This window comes from Triticum dicoccoides, chromosome 5B (assembly GCF_002162155.2).
Source record: "Triticum dicoccoides isolate Atlit2015 ecotype Zavitan chromosome 5B, WEW_v2.0, whole genome shotgun sequence".
In the NCBI taxonomy this organism is placed as follows: Eukaryota; Viridiplantae; Streptophyta; class Magnoliopsida; order Poales; family Poaceae; genus Triticum; species Triticum dicoccoides.
This window is the reverse complement of record NC_041389.1, coordinates 485,552,767-485,569,232: the sequence shown is the minus strand read 5'-3', so window position 1 is coordinate 485,569,232 and position 16,466 is coordinate 485,552,767. Positions and strand designations below refer to the sequence as shown.

Sequence of the window (16,466 nt, the reverse complement as noted above, 5' to 3'; positions counted from 1 at the left end):
GTATGGTGGGGTGTGCAAGGGTTGAAGCTACATTGCTCGAATCAATGATATTTAGCTCATGCCTTAACTCGCGAAATCTTGCTTCATCCAAGGGCTTCATGAAAATATCTGCAAGGTTATCATGAGTGTTGACATACTTGAGCTTGATCTCCCCTCGCCTAATGTGGACCCGGATGAAGTGATAGAGAATCTCAATATGCTTCGTCTTGAAGTGTTGCATCGGGTTGAGAGAGATCTTGATGGCACTTTCATTGTCACACCAAAGAGGCACTTCGTCACAAGTGACACCGTAATCCTTCAAAGTTTGCCTCATCCATAGAAGTTGAGCACAACAACTACCGGCAGCCACATACTTCTCTTCGGTGGACGAGAGAGATACACAACTTTGCTTCTTAGAAGACCAACTCACCAAAGATCAACCAAGAAATTGGCAGCCTCCGTAGGTGGACTTCCTATCCACTTTGTCTCCCGCCCAATCTGAGTCTGTATAGCCCAAAAGATTGAAGTTGGCTCCTCTTGGGTACCATAAGCCAAAGTTTGGGGTATGAGCCAAATATCGAAAGATTCGCTTGACCGCCACAAAGTGGCTTTCCTTAGGTGTGGCTTGAAACCGTGCACAAATTCCCACAGTCAACATGATATCTTGTATAGATGCACAAAGGTAAAGCAGGGAGCTAGTCATGGAGCGATATACCTTTTGATCCACCTCTTTACCATTGGGATCTATGTCAAGTTGGCATTTGACGGGCATTGGAGTGGAAGCCGGCTTGACATCACTTAGCTTGAATCTCTTGAGCATTTCTTGAGTGTATTTGGCTTGGTTGATGAAGGTTCCTTCTCTTCTTTGCTTGATTTCGAACCTGAGAAAGAACTTCAACTCTCCCATCATATACATCTTGAACTTTGAGGTCATGAGAGCGGCAAATTCCTCATTGAAAGCTATGTTAGGGGAACCAAAGATAATATCATCAACATATAGTTGCCATACAAACAACTCCCCTTTGACCTTCTTAGTAAAAAGAGTGGGGTCAATTTTCCCAATTTCGAACCCACAATCTTGCAACAACTCGGTAAGATGCTCATACCACGCACGTGGGGCTTGTTTAAGGCCATAGAGTGCCTTGTCAAGTTGGTACACATGATCGGGGAAATAGGGATCCTCGAACCCCGGGGGTTGTTTGTCATACACCAACTCATTAATAGGACCATTAAGAAAAGCACTCTTCACATCCATTTGTTGCAACTTAAAGTTATGATGAGAAGCATAAGCAATCAATAAACAAATAGATTCAAGGCGAGCAACGGGAGCAAAGGTTTCACCATAGTCGATACCCTCGACTTGGGAGTAGCCTTGTGCCACCAATCGAGCCTTGTTGCAAACAATGATCCCATGAGCATCTTGCTTGTTCTTGAATATCCACTTGGTTCCAATGACATTATGATTCCCCGCTGGCCTTGGCACCAATCTCCACACTTGGTTGTGCTCGAAGTTATTGAGTTCTTCATGCATGGCATTGAGCCAATCCGGATCCTCAAGCGCCTCATAGACCTTTTGGGGTTCGACACAAGAAACAAACGCGTGATGTTCACAATAGTTTGCTAATTGTCTACGAGTGCTTACCCCCTTTATTAGGCTTCCAACCACATTATCCATGAGATGACCTTTGGTTGTGATCTTGGATGCAATCTTAGCAGCACAACCCTCTAATTCCTCCTCAGGTGTGAAAAGAGGAGCGGAAACTTGATCATCTGGAGCGCCGTCTTGAGCTTGTTCTTGATATTGAGCTTGCTCTTGATCTTGAACTTGCTCAGAAGGGAGAACTCGACCTTGGGCATCACTTGGTGACTTACCACCATCTTGAGGTTGATCTTGCCCCTGATCTTATTCACGTGGTTGAGGGCCTTCACTTTGTTCTTCGGAAGCGTGTGGGTCTTGGGTCGGTGATGGCTCCACTTGAGTGGAGCATTGTCCTTCTCCTTCGGCCACAAGGGGTTCCTCAATGGGTAGGATGTGACCAACACCCATTCTTCTTATGGCTTGGGGAGGAATTTCATCACCTACATCACAAGTACCACTTTGCTCCACTTGGGAGCCGTTATTCTCGTCAAACTCCATGTTACACGTCTCCTCAATGAGTCATGTGGACTTGTTGAGGACAAGGTAAACATGAGAGTTTGTAGCATAACCAACAAATATGCCCTCATGAGCTCTAGCCTCAAATTTAGACAAACGAACAACTTTTTTGAGAATGAAACACTTACAACCGAACACCGTGAAGTACTTGAGCTTGGGCTTGTTACCGGTGAGTATTTCATATGAAGTCTTGTTCAAGCCTTTGCGGAGATAGAGCCGGTTGGATGCATGACACGCGGTGTTGATGGCTTCGGCCCAAAAGTTGTAAGGAGACTTGAACTCCGCCGTCATGGTCCGTGCCACATCCATCAACGCCCGATTCTTCCTCTCTGCAACACCATTTTGTTGAGGGGTGTATGGTGCGGAATATTGATGCTTGATCCCCTCATCACTAAGAAACTCATCCAAGGTGTAGTTCTTGAACTCGGTGCCGTTGTCACTTCTTATTGTCAAGATCTTTGCATTGTGTTGACGTTGAGCTTCATTTGCAAAGTCGATGACAGTTTGTTGAGTTTTACTCTTCCTCTTGAAGAAATATACCCAAGTGTACCTTAAGTAATCAATGACAATCACCAAGCAATACTTTCTACCCCCAAGACTATCAAAGGATGGAGGCCCAAAGAGATTCATGTGAAGGAGATCCAAGGGTCTCTTCGAGTAGATGATAGTCGTGGGAGGGTGAGCCTTCTCATGTAACTTTCCTTCGATACAAGCACTGCAAGCATGATCTTTGGCAAAACTAACATTTGTTAGTCCACGGACATGGTCCCCCTTGAGAAGACTTTGCAAATATCTCATATTGACATGGGCTAAACGGCAATGCGAAAGCCATCTCACATCAACTTTAGCCATTAGGCATGTCGCGGTCTTAGCGGGTCGCTCCGAAAAGTTAATCACATAAAGACCGTTCTCGACATGCCCAACAAAGGCTACTTTAAGAATCTTGCTCCACAAGAGGGCCACGGTATCAATATCAAAGAATGTGGCAAAACCCATGAGTGCAAGTTGACGAACAGAAAGTAAATTGTATGCAAGGGACTCAACAAGCATGACTTTCTCGATCGTGAGATCATGAGAAATGACAACCTTGCCAAGACCCAATATGTTGGAGGACGAGGCATCACCCCACTTGACATTGGTGGGCATAGATGGAATCTTGTGCACGTCCACCACCAATTCCTTGCTTCCGGTCATATGATTTGTGGCTCCACTATCGAGCAACCATGATCCCCCACCGGAAGCAAACACCTACAAGAGATCGATGCTTAGTTTTAGGTACCCATTTTGTAATGGGTCCTTTGATGTTAGTAACAAGGGTCTTAGGAACCCAAATATACCATTCAATGTACTCATAAGGAGAACCAACAAATTTAGCATAAACATGCCCATCACTAGCACGACACAACACATAAGAAGGGTTAAAGTCGCCGGCTTTGTTGGAAGGAGTGGCATTGCCCTTTTTGACATCACCACCCTTCACATTGTTCTTCAGAAGCACCTTCTCCCTCCTTCACAAAAGTTTGCTTGAGAGGAGGAGGTCATCTGGTCTTGTCATTCTTCTTTTTGTTCTTGGACTTGGGTGCGAACTAAACTCCCTCCTTGGCCACAACTTCCTTTTGATTGCTCAAAAGGTCATTGAGATTCTTCTCACCTTGTATGCAAGACACAAGGCCTTTCTCAAGTTGCTCCTTCAACTTGGCATTCTCCTCCACAAGATGCACATGCTCACAACATGGGTTAGTAGCATTTGCATTATCAATTAAGACCATATGAGGAGAAGTGGCTTTCTCCTTGGGTAGCTTCACTTGGAGTTGATCATGAGACTCCTTGAGGCTAGCATGAGCACCCTTCAAGACTTTGTGAGCCTTGTCAAGTATATCAAAGTCCTCTTTGAGTCTAGCATGGGCAACCCCAGGTTTAGCCTTCTCGGAATCGAGCACACGAGATACAACAAGAGCATGATCAAGATCTTTCTTTAATTTAACATGGTCATCGTTGTGTGACTCCTCAAGAGCCAAACGATGAACACACTCTTCCTCAAGAGCATTAGAGAGATCTGATATCTCATCGGCATAGTCACGACTATGACCTTCCATCTTAGAGATGGTTTCTTCATGAGCCTCGATCATGTCATTGGCTTCACCAAGTTGTTCCAAGAGAGCAACGAAGTGCTTCTTGGATTTGCCCTTGAGCTTACTCATAAAAGACTCAAATTCATTTACTTCCTCATTAGACCCCTCACTTTCATCAATGCAATCCGTCAAGGAAGGATTAGTAATGATCGTAGTTTTCATGTTGGGGGTTACCTTGTTGGTGGCTTTGTCCATGAGGCACTTGGCGGTGATGTTCTCGTTGGGAGAATCGAAGAGAGACACCCGTGGAGTTGTGGCAATGGCAACGGAGGCCATGGCCATGGCTTCACCATCCTCATCATCATCATCATCATCATCATCATCATCATCATCATCATCATTGTATTCTTCTTGAGCCACCAACCCTTTGGTTGGAGTCTTCTTGGTGAAGTTGTTCTTGTTAGGGAAGGACTTGGCTTTGTCTTTTTGGATGAGCTTGCCACCATTGTCTTCCCTCTTCTCGTAGGGGCACTCCTCAACAAAATGGCTCACATTGCCACAATTGTAATATGTTCTCACACGTTTCTTGCCCTTGAAGCCACTTGAGTTGTTCTTGTTGAAATTTGGCCTTGAGTTCTTCTTGCTCCAAAATTGCCTTGAAGCAAGAGCCATGTGCTCATGATAATCATATTTCGTATCTTCGAGGTTGCTCTCCTCATCTTCCTCTTCATCCTCTTCTTCTACACTAGCCTTGGCCTTCAAGGCAAGGTTGGGCTTCTTTGCTCTTTGAGAACGCAACACCGCATTGTCGGCGGTCTTGTCCAAGATCCTCATTGCCACAAACTCATCCAACACTTCACTTGAGGACAAGGTGTGGAAATCCGGCCTTTGACGGATGACGGAGGACATGGCCTTGTGGTAAGGCATCATGGCCTTGAGGAATTTGCGCTTGATCCAATTATCATTTGTATCCTTGCTCCCATGATCTCGAAGAGAGATCGCGAGAGTGGTTAATCTCCGGTAAAGCTCACAAGGTTCTTCATCTTCATTCATTGCAAACTCATCGGCTTCATCTTGCACCACTTCATAGTTGGAGCGTTGAATGCTTGCGCTTCCCTTGTAAAGAGGAACAACATGTTGCCATGCTTCCTTGGCCACGGTGAATGGACGGAGATGTGCAATGTCTTCGGATGGAATTGCGTCTTGGATGATGAAGAGGGCATTCTCATTGAATTGATGATCCGCGGCTTCTCTCGGGGTAAAGTTGCTTGGGTCATGCGGATAGAAACCTTGCTCAATAATTCTCCAAAGATTAGTATTAACATGGTTTAAATGACGTTTAAAGTGATAGACCCAAGAGTCAAAATACTCATTCTTCACAATCTTAGGAGGAGAACCCGCATGATTTAAATGCGTGGAGGTAACCGGTCCTCCATAAGTAAGAGGAGGTTCAACTTGGGCAAAGATGCCGCTACCATTTCTACCACTAGATAAAGGAACTTTATCACTAGAAGCTTCCCCCTTATCGGAGTTGGCATCCGCCACCTTGTTAGTGGCAGCGGCCACTTCCAAGGGTGCGGTGGATAATTTAAGACCATCAAGGAACTCTTTGAACATGCCTTTGACCTCGGTCGTCATGGAGGTTTTCAATGTGTCCAAAGCCACATTGAATTCCTTGCGTGAGACCGAGGATCCCCCATCGGTCGTAGACGAAGAAGGATTCACACCGGGGTGCTCCTCCTCACCGTCTATGGTGTCAACCATACTCTTAGGATAGTAAAGTCCTTAATTAAGAGACGAGGCTCTCATACCAATTGAAAGGATCGATATAGTTGACTAGAGGAGGGGTGAATAGGCAACTATACCAAATTAAACTTTGCATCAAAGTAGGTTGTCTAGATATGCAACTAGGTGAGAAACCTATATGATGCAACAACAATAAGCACACAAGCAAGCAAAGGATATAACACAATATAGCTTGCACAAGTAAAGGTGAGAGATAACCAAAAGTGGAACCGATGGAGACGAGGATGTGTTACCGAAGTTCCTTCCCTTTGAGGGGAAGTACGTCTCCGTTGGAGCGGTGTGGAGGCACAATGCTCCCCAAGAAGCCACTAGGGCCACCGTATTCTCCTCACGCCCTCACACAATGCGAGATGCCAGGATTCCACTACTGGTGCCCTTGGAGGCGGCGACCGAACCTTTACAAACAAGGTTGGGGCAATCTTCACAACTTAATTGGAGGCTCCCAATGACACCACGAAGCTTCACCACAATGTACTATGGCTCCGCGGTGACCTCAACCATCTAGGGTGCTCAAACATCCAAGAGTAACAAGATCCGCAAGGGATTAGTGGGGGAATCAAATTTCTCTTGGTGGAAGTGTAGATCGGGGCCTTCTCAACCAATCCCTAGAGAATCAACAAGTTTGATTGGCTAGGGAGAGAGATCGGGCGAAAATGGAGCTTAGAGCATCAATGAAGCTTGGAGGTGGAAGAGGTAGTCAACTCGGAGAAGAAGACTCCCCTTATATAGTGAAAGAACAAATCCAACCGTTATCCACCAACTCAGCCCGCGAAGAGCGGTACTACCGCACCAGACATGCGGTACTACCGCAAGGCCCCGCGGTACTACCGCATGGCACTGTGGTACTACCGCTGGCAAGGCAGGGGCTAGACCAGACCTGTAGCGCAGAGGCAGAGAGCGGTAGAACCGCTGGTGCGGTACTACGGCGCCCCTTGCGGTACTATCGCAAGGCAGGAATAGTCTAGGCTGAGAAGGCACGGACATATAAAAATACATCCATGACTACTTCCACTGAGTTTTGATCTATGCAAAATTCCGACATTGTACTACCGCAAGCCCGGAGCGGTACTACCGTGTAGGGCGTGGATGTAAAAAATTACATCCGCCCTACTTCCGCTCATGTTGTTGTGCCTGGCCAGAGCTCACGGTACTACCGCGCCCATGGAGCGGTACTACCGCGTAGGGCGCGGATGTAAAAAATTACATCCGCCCCTACTACCACTCGAGCAGCTGCGCCTGGCCTGAGGCCACGGTACTACCGCTCCCAAGGAGCAGTACGTACTACTGTGAGCACCTACTGTACTACCATGCTGGAGGCCGGTACTACCGCAAGGGCCCGCAGTAGTACGGCTCTGGAGAGCAGTACTACCTCCTGCCTCAATTCAGCAACATTAGGAGTCCTTCGTTTGCAGAGACATGGAGAGACGGAGGATGCTCCAAAGAGCCAAAGTAAAGGTGGTGCAAAAAGAGACAAACGTGTACGTGTTGATTCCACCCAAACCTTTCCAACGCGGACCCCCTCTTAATAGTACGGCTTTCCTACGACTCAAATCCACCAAAAAGAAACAAAGAGAAACGACGTCTTCAATAGTCTTCGAGGGGCACTAAATCGTCTTGTGTTTAGACATGATATATCTGAAATGCTCAATGCACATGACTAGTCCGCAAAAGCATTGTCATCAATCACCAAAACTACTAAGGGATAAATATGCCCTTACATCCTAAAGCATTTTCAAGGGCAAAAACATAAATATACTATATTTTTCCGATGGTTGGTCACTATACCTGGGCATAACTTGGGTCGGACCTAGCAAAGCCTGAAGCAGGAAACCTAGGCCCGGGCAGCGGGCCTAGTGTCTAGGCCCAAGCCAGGCCCATCCATCAACAAACCCGTTGGGCCTCGGACTGGGCCTCTTCCTTAAATTGCAAAAATGACAAGCCCAAGCCCGCCCCGTCCCGGCCATCAAGCTCAAAAACTAGGCCCAGGGTTGGCCCGTGGGCAAGGGCAGGTCGGACCGGGTCAGGCTTTTTCGGGCCGGATGGCCAGGTATACCGGTCACCTAATATCCACATTCAAATAATCTTTATTTGTTCACTCCTTTCTTTTCGAACATTTTTCTTCCGGGACATTGAAATAATTTAAAGATAAATTTGACAACACAATATTAATTCAAATATAAACATTATAATCCAAAATAAAGTTCTCAAATTACATGGTTCATAAATTCAATTTACTCGACCACATGCTCTAATTGTTTGAAGAACACAGACATGCTTCACTAGATCATTTAGTAGTTGTGTGTGAGTTCCTTGATTATGAATCTAATGATGCATCTCCATAATTTTCAAACTAAACCACGACTTGTTATGGGAGGGAATGTATCTGGTGCACCCACCCTTATGGTGCTATCGATGCACTGGATGACGTAGATCTCAAAATGTTTGAAAAGATCTAGAAAAAAATATAGCACATAGATATAACATCAATGTATGTTGTCACAAATTTTCATATCAAAACTCGAAACATTGACATCAATGTGATAATGATTGAAATCTTGAGCCCAACTTATATTATAGTTTCGAATTTTTCATTTCTGCTTTTTCAAGTATGTTTTGAATTTTGATTTGAAATTATTTGACAGCATACATTAATATTGTGTGGATGTGCTAATTTTCTTTCAAAATTTTCTGTACATTTTAAATGTGCTACAGGAGTTCGGTCCACCAGTTGCACCACAAGCATCACTGCACCAGATATTCTCCCTAATAGGAGGTTGGCAATTCACCCATGACCTTGTTTCTTTGTTTTTCAATGTTTTTTGATTTCTTTTTTCTTTTTTACTTTTGAATAATTCCAAATATTCTAAATAAATATATTACAAAAAATGTTAACCAAGCATTTGAAAAATGCTAACTGTGTATAGAGAAACTTTTTATAAAAAAAAGTTGATCGTGTATTTTAAAAATGTTAATCGAGCATTCAAGTATTTTTAAAAAAGTAATCAAGTGTTTCAAAAATGTTAAATGTGTGTAGGAATTTCTTTGACCATGTACTCAAAAAATGTTTAACATGTATTTGAAAATGGTTAATCTTTATTTTTTCAAGAGACACCTGTAACTTTATTTGTACTCATAAGGATTACAGGTACACTGATTTTGACCTAAGATCCAAAAAAAAAATACAAAGTAACTCCTATGACTAAGAATTATAATGAAATCTCTTGAAAACACCTTCTTCACAGTATCAATCTCTGCTTTAAGAAATACTCCAAAGACTTCGGTAAAGAGGCTGCAATTAGACTAGAGCAACGACGTTGTCACTCTTTCACCCCGCACAAACATTACCAGTAATAATTTTTGAAAGAACCTTGAGTCGCCCATCCAAAATGCGTACTTGGGCCGGGGTTGATCCCCTAAAGTGTAGGTCATTGAATCACTTTATCTTATCATGGTGTCGATGAAAGATTTCATCTTCACAAAAAATCAGACCAACAAAAAAACTTGACACAGCAACACAGACTAATCAGATCTGAATAATAGGATCTGCGAGGACAAAAAACTCTCAACCTCATGACATCGTCAAAAGAATGAGAGGAAAGTTATTCTCACAAAACTATAATGATCACTAGATGTTGAAGAAGAATATAGAGGTCTTGAAGATCCGAGGTCCCCCCACCTCTCAGTGCCAAGATGGCACCAGAGGCGAGGGGACCTAAATTTCTCAGATGTCGACGGCGACGGCGGCACCAAAAAGTGAAAAATGTTGATCAAGCATTTAAAAAATGTTATACGTGTATAGGAAAATGTTCACCATGTATTCAAACCAATTTGATCTTATATTGTATGAAGATGTTAAACTTGATTTAAAAAAAATTAATCAAGCATTTAGAAAATATTAAATGTATAAATAATTTTTTGTATTAAAAATTGTTAATCTTGCATTTGAAAAAATGTTAATCAATCATCCGAAAGATGTTAAATGTATATAGAAAAAATGTTAACCATATATTAAGAAAATTTAATGTTATGTTTAAAAAAATATTAATCAAGAATTTGAAAATGTTTTGAATGTCTAAATAAAAAATGTTGACCATGTATCCAAAAACTTTTAATATTTTATTTGAAAAATGTTAGGCAAGCATTTGCAAAAATGTTAAATATGTGTACTCAAGAAATATTATAATTATGTTTACAAAATGTAAAACATGTATTAGAAAAATATTCTTGACGTATAAAAAATGTAGAATGAAAACCAAAGAAACAAAGAAAAAGTAAAAAATGAAAACCCAAAAAGAAAGAAGAGAAACAAAAAAAACCGAAGGAATGAGTGCAAATAAAATGGAATAAATGAAAACCGAGAAAACAACATAGGAAAACAAAGAAAGCCGATGAAAAACGAGAAGGAAAGAAACAAAACAAACAAAAAGCAAGGAAAAAAAGAAGAAGAAAAATACAGTGAAAATCGTGAACAATGCAAAGCAGCGCTCGTCAACTAGTTACTCCTGGTAAATGCGCACTGACTTCTCTAACAAAAAAAGGTCTGGGCTTGACTCTATGGGCTGCTTAGGCATGGTATAGATAGGCTCGCTACCACGTTCGGGCCATCAAGCGATAATCTCGTCGCGTCGTTCGTACGCAGTCAAAACGTTCCTAACGCGACCGGACGCCTCGCAAACCCATTTCCCTATCCATAAAAAACAAAAGGCCTCCGCAAACCCTAACCTCACCGGCGGCGGCGGCGGCAGAGATGGACCCCGACTCAGTGGCGAAGGCGTTCGTCGAGCACTACTACCGCACGTTCGACACCAACCGGGCGGCGCTGGTGGGGCTGTACCAGGAGGGCTCCATGCTCTCCTTCGAGGGCGAGAAGTTCCAGGGAGCCGCCGCCATCGCCACCAAGCTCACCTCCCTCCCCTTCACCAAGTGCGTCCACACCGTCGTCACTGTCGACTGCCAGCCCGCCGGCCCCACGGGCGGTATGCTCGTCTTCGTCTCCGGATCCCTCCAAGTCGACGGCGAGCACCACATCAAGTTCTCCCAGGTATGGCCCCGTTTCTTTGGCCCGATCTAACGGTTCATGCTCCCTCAAAATGTCCGGATTGAAGCGTGGCATCTTAAACTTGGTCGTTACTTAGATCTCCATTCTGAAATGGTTTAGGATGATTGCTTGCGGGATGCTGTGACTGAATTGTTAGATTTCCATCAGGAATGCTATGTCAATATGTGTATTAGAACTGGCTCGTCAGCGTTAGATTTGTTTGATTTGGTCTCTGGTTAATGGTTATTGCCCTTTAGATTAATAGTCTATGAGCTTAGTCTCAGGATCTAGTATTATCCTGGGATTGCAATGCTTATGGGATCTTTACTTGTCACGAGCTTAGTTTGATTTTATGTTCTTCAGATAATCGGTAGGATTCTTGATGTTGTCTGCACCATTACTGGTAGTACTTCTTCCTGTGGCAACAGGTTTCTTTGGCATTCATTTATGCCTTTTTTGTATGCTTGCTCCTGATCTCTTTGTGGAGGGATTGGGATATGTGTACTTTATCTTTAGTATATATTCAGTGACATCGTTGATTGACTTTCAGCTGAACCAATCAAATCAGATTTTTCCTTTGTTTAGGAGTACACACACGTCTATTGTGCATGTTTATTCTTCTGAATGCTATAGAATCATATCATGACATTTCATAAAGTTCTATATTAATTTTAGTTAAATTATTAGCTGACTCCTGCATTGTACCTTGTCGGGTTTTTTTGCACGGAACTGCAGCTACTATTTACTCCTTGTGGTGCAAATTGAACCTATGTCATATCTTATCACTTGCGGACTTCTCTTGCATTCTTATAAAATGGATCAGATCAAATTCTTATCATTGACTTTGCCACAATGTTTAGGGTTCAAGCTAAATATTTCTGGATCACCTCTGTTGTCTCATTTTTTGTATGTTATTTCTATGAAAATATTGCACATGCTACTGCATGTATGCTTTCATATCTTCATTGTGGTATCACAATGTGCGAATTGTTGGATTTGTGTCTCTGGCAGCATATTTTACCATGATCCATGGAATTTATGGGTGTGCCTTCTAAGATGATTGATCTGTATTCCTAGACCACCTTAACCTTTTCTTCTTGTTTTTGTTGCTGATATGTGAATTGTTTGGGTGTGTGTCCAAATTTATTGGACAGGTTATGTTTGACATGCCCATTGGGCTCCTGCTTTACTTGCTAACATGGCAACCCGCTGTTTGGTGCAGATGTTCCACTTGATGCCACTCGGACCAGGGAACTTCTATGTGCACAACGACATGTTCCGCCTGAACTATGGCTAAGAATCTTACCAGAGGTCGTGCTTCCCCATGGAAGACAGAATGTTCTGCAAAACAAACAATTCGGTTGTGGTTTTTGTGTTTGATGGTGAAAAACTTTGTGGTGCTTTCATGCCAACAGCTTATGAGATCCACCGGGGATGAAACATAACAAAACGCCCCGTATTATGGGTCTGGGTCTGAAATTGTATCGTGGTTATTCTCGTGTCAATGTTGTGTGGGGAGGTCATGGAAAAAACTTAGCAGTTCAGTTCTTTCGCGCGCTCCTCCAATTCCATGGTGACCATTTTTTATCTTTGATTGGTTCTGTGTTTGATCTTCTATTGAGTTTCTGTTCTCCTCCCTGATGCTGACGGTCATACGCAAGAAAGGAGGCAGTTGCTTGCCGTTGGCAGAAGAGCTGGCTGAACTTTGCTTCTGAGGTTGCTCTCCTCTTGCTTTCACGGCCCCTACATTCGGTGTGACCTCACAACCTTTCAATTCGTTGCGTCTCAGGGTGCCCATTTTAGAGCTCAAGTCAGCGTCCAGTATCTGCAGTTACCTATAGCAATCTTGCAGCTCTTTTGGGTCCAGGAGAAGAGGCACTTTCGTTAAGCCTTGCTAGCTCAGGCTAGGACAAGGACAGGTCAAGTTCAAGCAGAGGAGACAGATTGTAGTGAAATCAAAAGCCAGACGCCACTACCACCGGATTGGACAAACCCTATTTTCTCCTCACTATACAGAAAGGAAAAACCTATGATCAAAATCATACAAGTCAAATTTCAAGTACAGGAAGCATTGCTAACCTTCTCCATTGAGCAGAGAATGCATGTTGCAGCTTACTCTCCGACAAAAATCAGTCACCCTTTTCTCGTTCTCATTCTTGAAAATGAGAAGTTCATTTATGGTCAACATCATACAAATGTCAAGTTTACATGGCATTACAAGCATTACCCCGACCGAACCATCCAATTTGCAGCCATTCCTCTCAAACAGATACAAACTTATCCGGAAACACGGAATTTCTTGTAATTCTGGGAAGAAACAGAGGCTTTTCCATTTCTCAAACAATCATAAGCCTCACGTAACAATTACACCAGAGCATTCTTCCCATATGTACAAGGTTTGCTGTCAAGATGTATCCTCCTAGTTATAAGTATACAACCATTTAGACTTGTTGCATTTGTTACATGGTAAAAGTTGCCCAGGAAGGAAAATACTGCTGCCCAAACTCATGTGCTTCTTCTGTACATCGCTGCTCCGCATTCGACTTCACGTCTACATGAATGGAGGCTTGGGAAATATATGCCCTGTGACAAGAGGATAATGAAAAGGTCAAGTTACTCTTGTATTGGATAGTTGAGCAAGCAATAGATAGGCAAAAAGTCTTGGCAGCATGATACTGACATATGCACAGCACTATTTTAGCACGTAGCAATGAAGGATATGGAAAGGAATTACATTGATATCATCATATTGTAACATTGGATCTTGAAGGTACAGTTAAATCTATGAGCATTATTTATTACAGGAATATTACGGTAGAGATTCTAACGTGTAAATCAAAAATGATCAAGAGCAAATCGTGGTTGGTGGGGCAACCAAGGTTCACCTTCAGCACGATTGCTCACTAGGTAGACAGTCTCTAATCAAAATACCAAAAACTGTCTATTTCAAAAGTCTGCTCTCATTGGAAATGTAAGGGTGACAGCAACATGTTAAAATATTAAAGGTTAAGTTCCAAAATTTTCTTCTCTTGTTTTTTTCGTTCAATAGACTAGGACATTTTTTTTCCGGCAAGATTTGCGATCCTTACGTATTCTTGTTATGAAGTTTATATCCTAAGAACCCTACCCATTTCCTGTCAACATTAGCCAAGATATAAAGTTTCTTTTTCTTGTCTCCTGCTTAACAAGCACTACAGCGCATAGGCAATCAAATCCACCTTCACTTTTAGATATACATTTTGACTCTATATGTTTACCTACTGCTCCTTTCCCATCTTTGATATCATACGGTCATTAAGGCAGTTATCTATTCCCCCTCGTTTAACTCATCAAGCAGCAACTCCAGGTAGTCTTTCTTGATCTAAATTACAGAAGAACATTATCCAGGCAATAAACACGCAGTGGCATGCACCAGCATCACTGGTTGCTTGCTTTCCTTTCCCCTTCTCCAGGAGATGGGGTAGGGATGGCGGGTGCTTCAATCCGAAGTTAATTTCAATTTGCCCAGGGAGAGAGGAAAAGCTTTTGTGAAATCATAATTTCTGCATCATCAGCATGCATATACGATGCCCTCATGAAGAGAATTGGTGGACCAATCCTACAGTTTCCAGTTTGATCCGCACGAGGAGCTTCTTCAATATCATCATTTATAATAGAACAATTTAAACGGCACAGGCCATAGATGCTTCAAATTTGGGCAGAACTTAAGCGAAGGCGGCCAATTCACAACGTTCTAACCCCGATCGAGCCCAGAAACAGCACCAATCCTCGTGTCTGTTCCCAATTACGCTAACATTTACACGGAATCGAATCGCAATAGCGAACAATCCAGAGCGCAGGAAAGACAAGCCGTCCCCTCGGGGATGACGCGGAAGAAAGGGGATCACGTACATGTGGAGGCGTCCTTATGGGGCGAGGAGGAGGCGGCGGGCCAGCAGAGGATGGCCCTCCAGATCCCGGAGAGGTTGGTGAGGAAGCCGACGAAGAGGAAGACGCAGGCGAGGCCGACGACCCAGGGCATGAGGAAGAAGCCGAGCATGAAGGTGACGGAGCCGCAGAGCATGAGCGCCATGGAGGCGCCGAGCATCATGGACGCCACCCCGGCCGCCGTCACCTGCCGCGGCGGCCCCTGCCCCTCCTCCCCCGGCCCGAGCGGCGACCGGAGGATCGTCAGCAGCAGCGCGCCCAGCTCGTAGAGCAGGCGCGACTGGTGCGCCTCCGCCGCCGTCCTCATGCTTCCTCCGCCGCCGCCGCGCGGGAGCCCGGGGCCTCGAATCGTCGGAGGAGGGGGGCGGGACGGGACGGGACGGGGTGGAACGGGGGTGCGTCGCGTTGCGTTGTGGGGTGGGTTTGGTTTGCGCTCGCTTTCGTTGCTGCGGATGCGGAAAGGGAAAGGGAGCGTGGGCGACGGTGAAATAGAGGTGGGTCGGGGACGGGACGGGACGGGATGGGTCTGCCTGCCACCGTCTCTCCCGCGAGAGGATAATGGTGGAGGCCGAATGAATGAATAAATGAATGAGTGCTCGTGCAGTCGTGCTGACCAACAGAATACGGTACTACTCTGGTATTCTTTATGTTATCAGTTTGGTTAATTGTTCCCGTTATACGACGTGGATAACTGTGCGGCGGCGGAGAGCATGTCCTCTCTACAATTGGCCGTTGCTCAGAATACGGTACTGAGTCCTCTCCACTATCGCTAGCCCTCGGTCCGGAGTCCCCACGGGTAATCTTTTTACTCATTTCTTGCGCTGAATCTTAGGTTTAGGGCCTGTTTGGTTTTAATAAATCACCAGTCAGGTGACTTAAAACCAGTGACTTATAAGTCACGCCTGTTTGGTTGTCACTTGACTTATAAGTGACCTGACACACCTTCCACACCAATCAATATCATGCAGATGGTGGGACCCACGCAAAAGGGGGTGACTTATAAGTTTTAAGTTGGGGTGGAGCAACTTATGACTTATAAGTTGGGATGACTTATAAATCAGGTCTGTTTGATAAATAAGTCATTTTTTTTACTTTTCGACTTATAAGTTGATGACTTATTTGAGACCAAACACATCCTTATAACACACCCTTATTTTTGTGCACACCTGCAAGCATGTCGCATGCTCGCATTTGGTGAACCGGGCAATCGAGAGAATCGACTTTATCATTACTTTGCACGACGACGGAGATCTCCTCCAGCCTACAGCGATCAGAAATGATATTCTACGCCTCTTTCTTTAGGAGTAAATAAACAGTTAGTGAGCAGGTGTGAGGAGAAACTTGGATTAAATTGTGGAGGCACGAGGACACGCGGAATCTTTCTTTCCCAAGAAAGAAACACCGACACGAGGAGTGGAGAGTAGAACCGAAGCAATACTTCTCCTGTGTGCGTACGCGATCTGCCTTTCCCAGCTTAGACGCTAATTAA

At 44.1% G+C, this 16,466-nt stretch overlaps 2 protein-coding genes across 2 annotated transcripts; one reads left to right on the top strand and one right to left on the bottom strand.

Annotated features, from left to right (window-relative positions):
• The first annotated feature begins 10,658 nt into the window (after positions 1 to 10,658).
• On the top strand, positions 10,659 to 12,609 carry LOC119311013 (nuclear transport factor 2-like). Its single transcript, XM_037586639.1, has 2 exons — positions 10,659 to 11,053; positions 12,273 to 12,609. Exons 1-2 carry the CDS (start codon positions 10,760 to 10,762, stop codon positions 12,345 to 12,347), a joined length of 369 nt encoding a protein of 122 aa, XP_037442536.1. The 5' UTR covers positions 10,659 to 10,759; the 3' UTR covers positions 12,348 to 12,609.
• Positions 12,610 to 13,203: 594 nt separating this feature from the next.
• Positions 13,204 to 15,475, bottom strand: LOC119311012. The gene is made up of 2 exons (XM_037586638.1): positions 14,942 to 15,475; positions 13,204 to 13,633 (listed from the first exon to the last, which is right to left on the bottom strand). The coding sequence occupies exons 1-2, from the start codon at positions 15,282 to 15,284 to the stop codon at positions 13,602 to 13,604; spliced, it is 375 nt and encodes a 124-aa protein (XP_037442535.1). The 5' UTR covers positions 15,285 to 15,475; the 3' UTR covers positions 13,204 to 13,601.
• Positions 15,476 to 16,466: the final 991 nt, after the last annotated feature.

Coding starts and splice junctions, on each gene's coding strand:
- LOC119311013 (XM_037586639.1), top strand. CDS start 10,760: ATGGACCCCGACTCAGTGGCGAAGGCGTTCGTCGAGCACTACTACCGC. Junction 11,054..12,272: donor ACCACATCAAGTTCTCCCAG/GTATGGCCCCGT, acceptor TGTTTGGTGCAG/ATGTTCCACTTGATGCCACT.
- LOC119311012 (XM_037586638.1), bottom strand. CDS start 15,284: ATGAGGACGGCGGCGGAGGCGCACCAGTCGCGCCTGCTCTACGAGCTG. Junction 13,634..14,941: donor CCATAAGGACGCCTCCACAT/GTACGTGATCCC, acceptor CTCTTGTCACAG/GGCATATATTTCCCAAGCCT.